Below are 13,330 nucleotides of genomic sequence, written 5' to 3' on the forward strand. Positions count from 1 at the left end.
TTTATGTATACCATATTTCATGCTTCTTAAAAAAATAAGGTAGAGATACAAAAGGATACTGCATTTTAGGCAATATATAAATATGCTATAAGAAATTATAAAAAGAGTTCAAGAATGTAGCCAATGAGAAGCATAGAAATGGATCACGTGTGCATGCATTAATTTTTACAATATGTAGAGGGAGTGCATTTTCCCTAATGCATTCGCAAAAATGTACTATTTGTATATCATTGCTCAAATTTTTAATGTGGCAAAAGGGATGAAAGTAGTAGTCCATGATGTTTGATTGAGAACCAATAATTTCATTGTTGCAAAAATTAGTAAGATTAAACGAGAACTTACCGTTTGAAGTTTGATCTTTATTTTATGAATATTTAGGAGGAAGTTATTACATGAGATCCCGCCAAGCGCATGCGCAGTCAATATTCAAAGCTACAAATGTGGCTACTCTCAATAGTAAGGAACAGGGAACTTACACTTAAGTTTGAAGTTTGGGTGGGTGAGGAGGGCATGTAATAACTTCCTCCTAAATATTCATAAAATAAAGATCAAACTTCAAACGGTAAGTTCTCGTTTAATCTTACTATTTTATTTCATATTTCGTCGTTCGAAATTACATGAGATTTTGAAGCATAGTAGCCACATTTGGAACTAGATGGAATTCGACTGCGCGCAGTCGAAAATGATGCCTCCGTTATAGAGCAATTTTACAAACCAAAACAGAAAAAAAAAAATTGAATTCACGTTCAATGGTAATCCATTGACAGGTTTTCAGAATATTGTGATTACAAGCAATTTCTCATATACATATATGACCCTTTGATCTTTGACCTCATGACCATAAAATCTACTCAGTTCATTGGCTCTGCAAAATGTTCTGAGTTAAATAGTAATCCATCTGTCAGTTCTAATGAGAATGCGTTCACAAGCTATTTTTGCATACATAATGGGCCCGTGACCTTTGACCTTATGAACCAAGAATCTACTCAGTTCATTGGCTCTGCAAGTAACAAACATGACCTAATTTTGGCATGAATCCATCAATCGGTTCTTGAGATAACGCGATCACAAGCTGTTTTTGCATTCATAATGTGCGCTGTGGCCTTTGACCTTTGACCTACGTGCTCCAAAATCTAATCAGATTGTCTTCCTATAGTGATACACACTATCATTAAGTTTGAAGTTTTTACATCTCCAGTGGTTCTTGAGATATCATGATAACAATCTCAATGTATGGAATTTCATAAGTTGACCTCTGTGACCCTTGACCTTTGACCTACGTGCTCCAAAATCTAATCAGATTGTTTTCCTATAGTGATACACACTATCACTAAGTTTGAAGTTTAAATCTCCAGTGGTTCTTGAGATATCATGATAACAATCTCAATGTATGGAATTTCATAAGTTGACCTCTGTGACCCTTGACCTTTGACATACGTGCTCCAAAATCTAATCAGATTGTTTTCCTATGGTGATACATACTATCCTTAAGTTTGAAGTTTAAATCTCAAATGGTTCTTGAGATATCGCGCTAACAAACTCAATACAAGGAATTTCATAAGTTGACCTCTGTGACCTGTGACCTTTGACCTACGTACTCCAAAATCTAATCAGATCGTCTTCCTATGGTGATAAATACTATTCCCGAGTCTTAAGTTTAAATCTTAAATGGTTCTTGAGATATTGTGATAACGGTCAAACGGGACGTACGGACGGACGTACGGACGGACGGACGGACAACACGAAAACATGATGCCTCCGGCACCACCTTCGGTGGCGGAGGCATAACAACCAACATGTACGGAAAAGTGAACACTGATTTTGCAGATTGAATTGAATGCTTCTAAGCAATGACTCACCATATTTGACAATTATTGTAGTCTGTTCATACATGTGGCAAAACATTTCACATACAAGACGTCCATATATAAGACGTCATAATGTTGCAAAAACATTGTTCGTTTCTGTATCTAGTTTATTCTAGCCATCTGGTTTCTTAATCCCAGTTCTATTAATTAGACAGCTGGTCTCTTAATGCCAGTTCTATTGAAAAACCTTCTGATGCAGTTCTTAAAGCAGTGTGCTATCTTGTAAGACTGCCTGGGTAAAGTTTCTCTTGTTTTCAAAAGGTTTCCTGTAGAACTTCCTGAACGTTTTCTCTGAAGACCATCCTGCTCGGGCTAGGATCTGGTCCATTGGAAGTGCTGCCTTGGCAGCTGCTGAAGTTGATGCTGCCCGTGTTGAATGAGCCTTATAAACGTTTGTATCCACACCTGCTCTTAGCAAGCAGGTCTTGATCCAGCAAGATAAGGTTTGAGTTGTTACTCTATTATGAGGTCTGGTGTAACTTACAAAGAATGAGTTCTCATTCCCACGAAGTGGTCCTGTGCGCTGGACATAATGTTTCACATATTTTACAATACACAATCTTCTATCAGGTGGATATGCTTCCAATTTAAACTTAAAATTGGTATTTCCTGGTTTGCTTTGCTTCAAGTGTTCATCCAAATGAAAAACGACAAAGCCCCCTTTCAGGGTCATCTTGTTAGTCTTCAATATATGCAAGGTTTGCACTCTCTGTGCCGATACAAGAGCCATTAGCATACATACTTTGAGTGTTAAATCTCTGAGGTTTAAGGAGTTTACTGGAGACAATTTTCTTAGAAAATTGAGGACTGGACTAAGATTCCATATTTCTGTATATCTAGGTAAGACAGGTCTGAGTTGAAAAACACCTCTCATCAGTCTGGTTATAAGTGGGTGAGTACTTATTGTCTGATTACTGTCAACGAGAATCAGAAAAGTGGATAAAACGCTACGAGCTGTATTGATCGCACTGTAGCTAAGGTTCCTGTCATGAAATAAACTACTAAGGAATTCTAGTACTGTTTCCACCTCAGCTTGGAGGTAACTCGTATTCCTGCTGTGGCAAAATCTTCGCCACTGTGTGATGTAAACTTGGTACTGCTTGCAGGTTGATGCTCTCCATGAAGCTGTAATGATATCCACTGTTCGTCTGCTTAGTCCCCGATTCTCAAAGTGTTGCCGCATAACCTGCAACATAAGAGGTCAATATTAGCATTAAGAGGGTGGGTGGTGTTTAACACAGGAAGGAGTAGCAAATTTTCTTGCCTCTGGATAAACAATGGCTCTCCTTCCATCATGCTATAAACCAACTGAGGGAACCACGCCTGAGTAGGCCAATTAGGGACCAGAAGTAACCCTCTAGCTTTATCCTCTCTGATTTTTTGCAAGCATTTGGGGATCATACAGAACGGTGGGAATGCATAGAATGCAAAAGGTTTCCAATCTAGCGTAAATGCGTCAACTGCAAAAGCCCCAGGGTCTGGGTGCCAAGTGACATATTTCTCTACTTGAGCATTTAGTCTTGAGGCGAACAGGTCTATTTCTGGTACACCAAAGTGGGAAACTATTCTATCGAACACTTGTCTGTTTAGTTTCCATTCTGTTCGATCATTAAATTTCCTGGATCTTTCATCTGCTATAGTATTAAGCCCACCAGGTACATGGGCTGCGGAGACCCAAATATTTCGAGAAATGCACCACTGCCAAATTTCTCTTGACATCTTGTCACACATTGCGGACTTGCAACCTCCCATGTGATTTAAATAAGCCACTGCAGTGGTATTATCTATTCTAACCATCACATGAACGTTACGCTTATTCATGCAAAAGGATTTTATCCCCAACCCAGCGGCTAGGGTTTCCAGGAAATTTATTTCATTGTTTCTTGCCCTTTCTGCCTCAAATTCATTCCAACGACCCCCTGTTTGCTTCTGGAGGTCAGTAGCTCCCCATCCAAGGCTACTGGCATCTGTGTGCAATTCTAAGTCAGGTTTTTTCCTAACAATTGGGGAGGAGGCCATAGAAACATTGTTCATCCACCACTTTAACTCCTCTTTTGCCTCAAGGGACAACTTCATCTTTCTGTCAAAATGACCCCTGTTTTGTCTGAGGGCTGCAATTTTGTCCCTTTCCATTGATCTATAGTATAAGGGGCCATACTCAACCGCAGGGAAAGTTGCTATGACCATAGACCTATGCTATGACCTTCCCAATCACTCGTGCTACCATTCGTATTGATGGGAGGTACGTGCCCATTAATTCACGGCATAAATCTTTCACTTCTTGTGCCTTTGTTTGAGGCAATTTAACAATCATACTCTCAGTGTTAAGAATGAAGCCAAGAAAGGCTAGTTCACGTGTTGGGGTGAGCACTGATTTTTTAGTGTGAATAAGGAATCCTAATTCTGAGAGGATCTTGGTTGTTGCACTCACACTCTCTTTAAGCTTTTCTTTTGTCTCACCAATAATTATGGTGTCGTCCAAATATCCTATGACTGTATGACCTGCTTGTGGCAGTTCGGCGAAGACTGGCTTCAGCAATTTTGTGAACAGTCTGGGGGCTGTGCTGAGCCCATTAGGTAAGGCTGCAAATTGCCAGCGCTCACCCTGCCACATGAACCTCAAGTATTTTCTACTATTTGGGTCTACTGGAATGGAGTAATAAGCATCTTGGAGGTCGATTGATGCAAGATAACAGTGCGGAGAAATCAAGTGCTTGGCAGTGTGGATGTTATCCATCTTAAAGTGTTGTACGTTCAGACTTTGATTAAGCTCTGATAAGTCTAAGATCATACGAGTACCCCCATCTTTCTTGGGTCTCGTGAAGATGTTTGAGAGGAATTCTCCCTCTTCAAATGAGCAAGGTTCTATTACGTTTTTTGCTTGTAGAGCCAAGATTTCTTTAGTAATCTGATTTATTTCTAAAGGGCTCTTTTTGTAACCATAGAGGGGCTTATTTCTCGAGGGAACCCCTTTCGAATAATCAAATTCGATCTCATAGCCTCGCACTGCTGATAGCAGAAATAGATCTGACGTTAATTCACGCCATCTACGATAGAAATATATCAATCGACCTCCAACAGGCACATTTGAGATGCATTCTTGTTGTAATGTACATGAAGTAGAAGGAGCATTAATCTTAACATTCTCAAAATATTCATACATGCTACTTACCTCTTTGGGTAATGGTGTAGCTATTTCCTCCTTGCTGCCTGTGGCCGCTGGAAGGATTGGGTCTGTTTTCCCATGCTCATCGTCTGGGTGTGAGGTGGAGCTCTGTATGGTCTGCCTCGTTGGGTTCGCTGGCCTAAAAAAGGCGTGTTGTAGTTCCCACTTACGGGCCTGCTACTTGGAAAAGTTTGTGATGTGCCGGTGGCACGGTTCCATCCTTGTCTGCGGTATTGAAAAGTGCTGGACGCTTGCGTCCTGTACGGATGGTACTGGGGGCGGGGTGTACGTTGTCCACGCACCACGCCAGATGCAGCTTTTTGTTGTTCTGTAAGATCTTTGACTCTCTTTGTTAAGTCATCGCCAAATAAGTACTGACTCACTGGTGTGGCAGGTTTGCATAGATGTGAGTACTTGGCATTTAAGTCTGGCTTAATCTGATCTTTGCGTAAGCAGTTGATTTCAAAGTTTGTGTTACACAGCAATGCCAATGCATCCTGTTGTGTCTCAGATAGGCTATCGGGGGACAGAGTTTGAATAAAAGCTGTGAGTCCCCTTGTCAAAGGCTTTTGGATTCTTTGCAGTTTCAAATCACGGCTTCTCGTGTGCGAGGATAGGTTTTCCCATATTGCTGCATTCACTTTGGGGCAACACAGTGGAGTACAATTGCTTGGAGGAGGGTATTTCCCTCCAGCTTCCTCCAACACATTTTCCTCTAGCTGGTGGGACATGAGGTACATGGCAGACTTTGCTAAATCATCGTGGATCACGCCACCTACCCCAGTGGGGATAGCAAATTTCTGAGCCAGGGCAGGAACTTTGTCCTCATTCTCCTGGTCTAAACCTGGTGCAACAGTTTCGTTGACATCACCCTCATCCATGCTGCCAATGTCATATGACGTAGGGCATTGGCCCATGTTTCCAGTGTCAATATGCTCAAAATCATCATCATCATGTTCAACTTCAAGAAATCTCACGTTCGTCGCAGCTGTATCCCCTGTGGGGCGAGTTGCAGATTGACAAGGCAAAAAATCCACCATTCTCTCCATTAAGGATTCCAATTTGTCAAGTCTGCCTCGTAAATCCGTGAAGTCCTCCTTTTCTTCAGGCTTTTTGCCCTTCTTTTTAGGCCCAGTGTTCTTAGACTCATTCGGGGCAGGCTTTGCCAAGACACTTTTGCGTTTCGTATCGGAGGATTTCACTGCCGATGAGCGCTTTGGCTCAGGCTTCGTAGAGGGGCCCGCGGCGGTTTCGCCCGGGGAAGTTCCGGCTTTAGCCGTGCTCAGCGTTTCGCTGGTTTTCTGCTTGGTGCTGCCTGACGGAGACGCCATCGTGTACGTGGAAATCGGAACAAAACTTCGATTTTTGATATAAAAACAGCACAGATTCTCAAAAGTCTTCCAACAACATGAAAAAGGAGAGTTTCTCTCCCTAATGAAGTATTTTTTCGAAACCGTTGGTCCGAAAAAACGCCGAAAATTAGGTATTTTGACTGCTGAGGGAAAGTTACTTTCCCGGTGAAAATCAATTGCGCGGCGAATTGACTGCGCATGCGCTTGGTGGGATCTCATGTAATTTCAAACGACGAAATATGAAATAAAATAGTGAGTTGAGGCCTAGCTGACCACTTTGATCATTATTTTTACAGATACATTACATATGCATACATATTATCATTATACAGTAAGGCTTGATCTGGCCTTAGAGAGAAAAGTGATGAATGATAGTAAGTTGCTTTGACTAATAGCACAGAAATACATAAGAGAAGATAATTTTTACAATTATGTCAAAATTGGGTTAACATTTTTTTCTTCAAATTTTGAATATCAAATGATTGTTTGTTCTGCTTAATGCAATAATTAGATATGAAAAATATTAAAATGGGAATGCTTTTTGAAAGTGACTTTGTTATTATAAATGCTTATGTTTAAAGTAGATATTCATTGATTTTAAAAACTAACTTTATTTTCATTATTGCAAAGTTGAAACTTTAATTCGACAAGGTTATCAAAATTCAATGCTTGGAAACATCCGAAGTAATGATTATTAAAAATTACAAAACGCTTAAATACAGCCCCGGCATAGCACCTGAAGGGCTCTCCGAACGCTGCTGAGATGTGTGAGATCACAGTATGGACATGACTTGCACAAGCAGACGATGTCCCATGACATCTCACACATTTTCAATGCCTGTGTTTTCATCTTCTCTCGAGTTCTTTCTCTTACTTCACTACCGTCAGGCTAAATATATAATCTATTACCTCACTCTAATCTCCGTGCGTGGTTTTATTTTGATGACAAATGCAGCGATACAAAAATAAAGGAATCTGTCGCCTGTAAACAAAATAAGACGCCATTGTATATTCAGCTGCACGCACCGGGGTATGTTCGGCGTTTCAAGAGGGAACAAATGCCGTCCTTAATATCATTCCGGGGGTTTTCAATTTGAAAGTCTGGTTTCTTTGATTGTTAATTAACACATATCCTGTGTATTCACAAGCAAAAGATTGTAGTTATCGGAATCGGGTCATATCCCCCTTTGAATGGTTTGACATGCCATTACATGTATATACACTAAACTCATTATAATTTGAGAAATAATAGCTTTGCAATTATGTTCATTCTCTATGGGAAGTCGTCTGCTTGGGCAGTGTTGGTCCATATAGTGACGTCATTAAAAACATTGTTATTTTTCCGGCGAATCTCTCGCATATCCCAGCTGCTATGGAGGTGGTTGTACTTGTATTTTTATAAATCACCCGATATGTAGTTGACCTAAAACTTGTACGATGGCCATCTGTTAGCTTACCAGTTTTTAGTGATACATTAGTTGACATATTTGTGATCTTCTTTGAATTTCACCTTTAAATCTGTTGTAAACCAGAGGAAGACAATAAATGGTACTTATAATTAACTTACTTGTCGCATTGTGCAAATAATTGAGTACAATAATGAATGTGGCAACAATATTTTGGCAAGTCTATCGTTTATGCAAATTTTATTCTCTTGAAGCATGTATGCATACATCAACTTGTCTACTCAACATGTCATTACTGAAAGTGTATTTAGCTGCCCGATCTTTCTCGAAGTAGTATTTGAAGCTCTATTTTTTGTAATACAGTACAAAACATGGAACCCCTTTATACTCAAGAGCAAAGCATGTTTTGTTTTGGTGATTGGTACACTTTAAGGCGAGATAGAATTAGAAGTAGATGTAGAGCACTTTAATAAATTGCCAATGTCTAATTTAGTAATACCGAGGTAGCTCTGTGATGCAAGAATTCCCAAGCAAGCTAGGCCTTACTAATAGAGCCCTTTAAACTGACTGCTTTTAGAAAATATATGATAATCATTGGTGTTAGCTTCGTGTTAAATTATATGCTATTAAATTTTTAATGAACACCAAGATGCTGGAAAATTATAATATTTTAATTTGGCAATCTGATCAAGTTTCAGTGATTTATGTCAAAGAATAGACAAAAAGGGCCTGCACATTCAGACTACAAAACTGAAGCAACATGCTGCAGAAGACTGTAAGTCTATATTAATAAATTTGGGAATTCCCATCCCTGCCTATTTCAGTACCTACAGCTGCACAACGGTTTCCGTAGCCATGGTTCCGATCGCCATGGTTCCGATCGCAATGGCATCATGCTTCGTTCAGAGACGCGTGCGTGCGTGCGAGATGTGCTGCAGCTGTGTGATTGTACTGTAGCAGCCAACAAAGATTCGCTATCAGATTCACTCACATCACTTTCATTCACAAAGCATTTAACGCAACACGACGAGAGGAAATGAGTTTTTTCTCAGAAACAACCATGGGATGACTGCTCTGAGAAAGACACGTTTTGCAGGATATATATGATCTAAAGGCAAGTGAGTTTCATGTAGTTTGTGTTTGTATACCCAGAATAGGGAGGTCGGTACCTGGGCGTAGGCGTTCTACACCTATGATTTGTGCACTCGTCGTCAAATTCTGAAAATTGCTAGATCTATAAAAAAAAAAGAATTACAAAATAAAAATATCTATTGAACTAAATTTAAAAAAAAACACAATTATTTACTCCACAATATACCTAGATCTATAATCATAGATCTTTTATGGTCTTTCACCTCTTGTTGAAGATCTTGCAGATTTTGACAGACTTTAATTCATTTCTGCTATAATCTTTTCAAAAGCTATTAAAACATCAATACACAATTGTTGATCTTTTGATTTGATTGATTAATGAAATGTCAATCATATCGGGAAATGCATTTGATGTATTATAACCAAGATGTTAAAGATACTATGTCCCTTTTGCAGCCAACCTCAAATTTTGTAGAACTTTGCAGGAATTATAAATATGTCATGTATGTCCAATCTGTAAAATTTAAACATTAGCAGTGTCCTAATATTCAAATTATGCAAGGAAACCCGTTTACTTGCTAGACTTCACTGTCAGACACTATTGAGTGACTGACTGGCTTTTTTTCTTCTTTGGTAATAACATACATAAAATTGAGCTGTAAAGGGTACATGAACATTTGTCTACATCAATAACCCACTTCTTGTAATGGCCAAAATTAAACTGATTGAATCTTTGCACAGCATGAGGTAAAATGGTCTGAAAATCAAGACTATTACTTACTGGCTCTGTAGCTCCTATTCGATTTGACAACTAATTATATAATATGGACTGGCCTTGAGGGAGATACCACATAATATTTCCCAAACTAGACTCATATTGCCCCGAGTCAAAGACGAGGGCAATATGGTTCTTGTGAGGGAAATATATGTGGTATCTCCCGAAAGTTAAGCCAGTCAATATTGTTATTATTATCTAAATCAGACATCTAAGGGTGCGTTTAATCGACAATTTTTCACCCTAGAATCACGGTTTCTAAAGACGTTTAGTTTAAAACGCAATGCGTTCAAGCAATTTTTTCGTCGGTCGTAAAAATAAACGTGTTTGAAAACACAAACATGAAACGCTGAAAAAGATGCGTTTTGTATCATGATTCAAAAGAATCACGGTCGCTAAAATTCGATTGAACGGACGGAGTTCTCAATCATGATTGTATGACGAAGTCTCTTCCGGTTTGGGAAAAACCGCGCGCCCACTTTGCATGCAATTTGCGTTCACTATACCATCGTGGCCTGTTCCGTTATGTTATTCCTTGTTTTTCCTTCTATCATTTTCTCTTTCTGTCTTTCCTTATGTTATTCTTTGTTTCTTCCTTTTATTCTTATGTTATTCTTTGTTTTTTTTCCTTCTATCACCTTTTCTTATGTTATTCTTTGTTTTTATCATTCTATCATTTGCTCTTTCTGTCTTTCCTTATGTTATTCTTTGTTTCTTCCTTCTATACTTATGTTATTCTTTGTTTTTTCCTTCTATCACCTTTTCTTATGTAATTCTTTGTTTTAAGCATTCTATCAATTTTTCTTTCTGTCTTTCCTTATGTTATTCTTTGTTTCTTCCTTCTATCATCTTCTCTTATGCTTTTCTTTGTTTTTATAATTCTATCACTTTCTCTTATGTTATTCTTTGTTTTAATCATTCTGTTACTTTCTCTTTCTATCTTTCCTTATGTTATTCTTTTATTCTTCCTTCTTTCACCTTCTCTTATGTTATTCTTTGTTTTAATCATTCTATCACTTTCTCTTTCTGTTCTTACTTATGTCATTCTTTGTTCCTTCCTTTTTTCACATTCTCTTTCTGTCTTTCCTTATGTTATTCTTTGTTTCTTCCTTCTATTTTTATGTTATTCTTTGTTTTTTCCTTCTATTACCTTCTCTTTTGTTATTCTTTGTTTCTTCCTTCTATTCTTATGTTATGCTTTGTTTTTTCCTTCTATCACCTTTAATGTAATTCTTTGTTTTAAGCATTCTATCACTCTCTCTTTCTGTCTATCTGTCTTTCCTTATGTTATTCTTTGTTTCTTCCTTCTATCACCTTCTCATTCTTTGTCTTATTATTGCGATCTATGCTCAAAACAGCAGTCGACAGTCGGCCGTAAACAATTCCAGAAAGCGCGCGCCGAAGTTCCTGGGCCATACTGCGCAGTGTGATGCGCAGTGCTTTGGCTCGCAATGAGCTTGAATCAGCGTTGATGAAAAATCGCTTGAACGCAAACCGCAGTGACCTTGCTTTTTGTAATGGCGTTTTGAATTGTGATTCATGTTTGTGATTCTAGCTTCGAAAATTTGATTGAACGCACCCAAGAGCAAATACATACATGACAATCTTATAGAACTGAACAACCATTGTCAAACCAGCACTGTGCATCCAGCTGCTTGACAAAATTTTTGATACACCGCAAACAGTGTACCCAATTTGGTGTGATTATTACGTCACAATAGAGTACGCGCAAAGTGCGCATGTTCTCGTACGCATAATAGATGCGCAATGAAAATGACAAAATACGGCGCGGTGAATATGGTCTGATATTTCATGCTTTTTTAACACGTAAAGTCCATAGGCTTTTTCATGAAAGGTAAATATGGTCTCATATTCCCCGATTAGCTCTTTTAGGATTACCAGCAAGTGTAATATGATTTTGTAAAACCACTGCTCAGATGTCTGATACGGGTAATAATAGTCGTTATTTTCCCACTTAAAGTTATTTTCAAGCCCCCTTTCTTTTAGCCTTTTGACAAGGCCTCGTTGACTCTGGCTAAGCGGCTGAGATGAGTCTAGATACCCGGAGTGAACGCGCGACCGAATGACGAATGTCATGAGGCCTTTTGGAAAGTGGGTTTCACTGCTCCGCATGAATTATTCATAGAATGTAGGCCAATACGCCTACTTTGGATTCATTGACCAATCAGAACGGCGATCTTTTAGTTGGCTTCGTTCGTGATTCGTTCCATGTAGAGGTCAGTGGTCAGTGGTCTTAGCACGTACGTATAGTAGGCATGTAGGTCCATGTTCGCACTACGTAGAGTTTACTGTGTGTGTGTGTGTGATGGATACTATATGCTGACGTCGTGCTAGGATACGTTTTCTACGTTTTCTGAAGCGAGTTCCAGTCGGAAACAAGGGTTAACATAAGAAATCCAAACCAGATTGATAAAGGCCACAGGTCTGGACAATTCGCACTGGCGTTCATTCAGGTTTTCGCGATTAGTCTCTTTTTAGTCGCTCGGCGTCTATCAGGCATGTGGCCTTGTTTAAAGGCTACCTTTCTTTTAGAAAAGTTCATATCTGTCAAATGCCGTTGGAATTTAACCTTTTCATTTTTTGTGCCTGCAAATGGGACATAGTACCTTTAAAGGGAGTGTAGCCTGACGAGACTACGTGTCTTGCCCGTGGCGTGACTCGGGGCCATTCGAGTATAACACGACTACGGACGACGCGACTGCAGCAATCACGTGCGTGCAACATATGCGAAACCGAATCACAAGGAGAACTTTGGTTTTAAGTCGCTGACTATACAGTTAATCAAGTCCATTCGTTTACGTGCAGTTGTCCACAAGAAGATGTAGATGGCATCATGGCATTAACCAGTATTTGCCAAGCTACATTTAAATTACAGATGAACAGTAGCGGCCTTTCAATCTCAATCACGCATGCTACTTGAAACTAGTGACCAATCAGGAGGAAGTAAGCGACCAATAAAGGGGTTATAGTGTCTCAAAAACATCCAATCAAAAAGGAAAAGGGAAATTTTGCATGTCTACATCTTGCTCAACGGCGTAATGTCCAATTTTGTTAGCGTACTCAGAAAGTAGCCGATGTAAGCAAGGGATCGAGTAAGAAAAGGAGAAAAAAATAAAAAAATAAATAAACAATGCAATATTTCAACCAGTCGTGAACCAGTCCTGTGCATAATTTTTTCCCCCTGCTCCTGAAGAATGCATTATGCACCTCCGAGTATGACTGACTTTGTCTTAGCCAATCGCATCGGCCTCTCCAATAAATGTGCACATGAAGAGCAGGAAAAATTGCTTGTTATAACGGGAAAGATTAACAATGTTTTTCTTTGTTGTAGGGGCACTGGATTTGGTTTGTAATAGCTGAAATCTCTTTATTGCAGATCTCATTACGAGAGGTTCAGTCAATACTAGGGGAATCTTGGCATCATTATGATTGTATAACGCCGGCTAAAAAAATATCTCCTCCAAACATATCTTTAAAAACAAAACAAAAAAACATTATACCTTGATCTAGCGTAAATAACATTAAGCTAAAATACAAACAAGACATGTGTGACAGCGCATCTTCAATATGCCTCCGCCTGAATTTTGTTAAATTCTTGGCTTGAATAAGTGTTGGAATATTGGAATATCGTGATAAGAAAGAAAGCCATT

The 13,330-nt window shown here is 39.0% G+C and overlaps 1 protein-coding gene across 1 annotated transcript; it reads right to left on the minus strand.

Annotated features, from left to right (window-relative positions):
• Positions 1–2,943: 2,943 nt before the first annotated feature.
• Positions 2,944–6,490, minus strand: LOC105440445. The gene is made up of 2 exons (XM_011670563.2): positions 5,041–6,490; positions 2,944–3,054 (listed from the first exon to the last, which is right to left on the minus strand). The coding sequence occupies exon 1, from the start codon at positions 6,363–6,365 to the stop codon at positions 5,061–5,063; it is 1,305 nt and encodes a 434-aa protein (XP_011668865.1). The 5' UTR covers positions 6,366–6,490; the 3' UTR covers positions 2,944–3,054; positions 5,041–5,060.
• Positions 6,491–13,330: the final 6,840 nt, after the last annotated feature.

The sequence above is a fragment of the Strongylocentrotus purpuratus genome, unplaced genomic scaffold (assembly GCF_000002235.5).
Source record: "Strongylocentrotus purpuratus isolate Spur 01 unplaced genomic scaffold, Spur_5.0 spur5_scaffold_6, whole genome shotgun sequence".
Lineage (NCBI taxonomy): Eukaryota > Metazoa > Echinodermata > Echinoidea > Camarodonta > Strongylocentrotidae > Strongylocentrotus > Strongylocentrotus purpuratus.

Coding starts and splice junctions, on each gene's coding strand:
- LOC105440445 (XM_011670563.2), bottom strand. CDS start 6,365: ATGGCGTCTCCGTCAGGCAGCACCAAGCAGAAAACCAGCGAAACGCTG.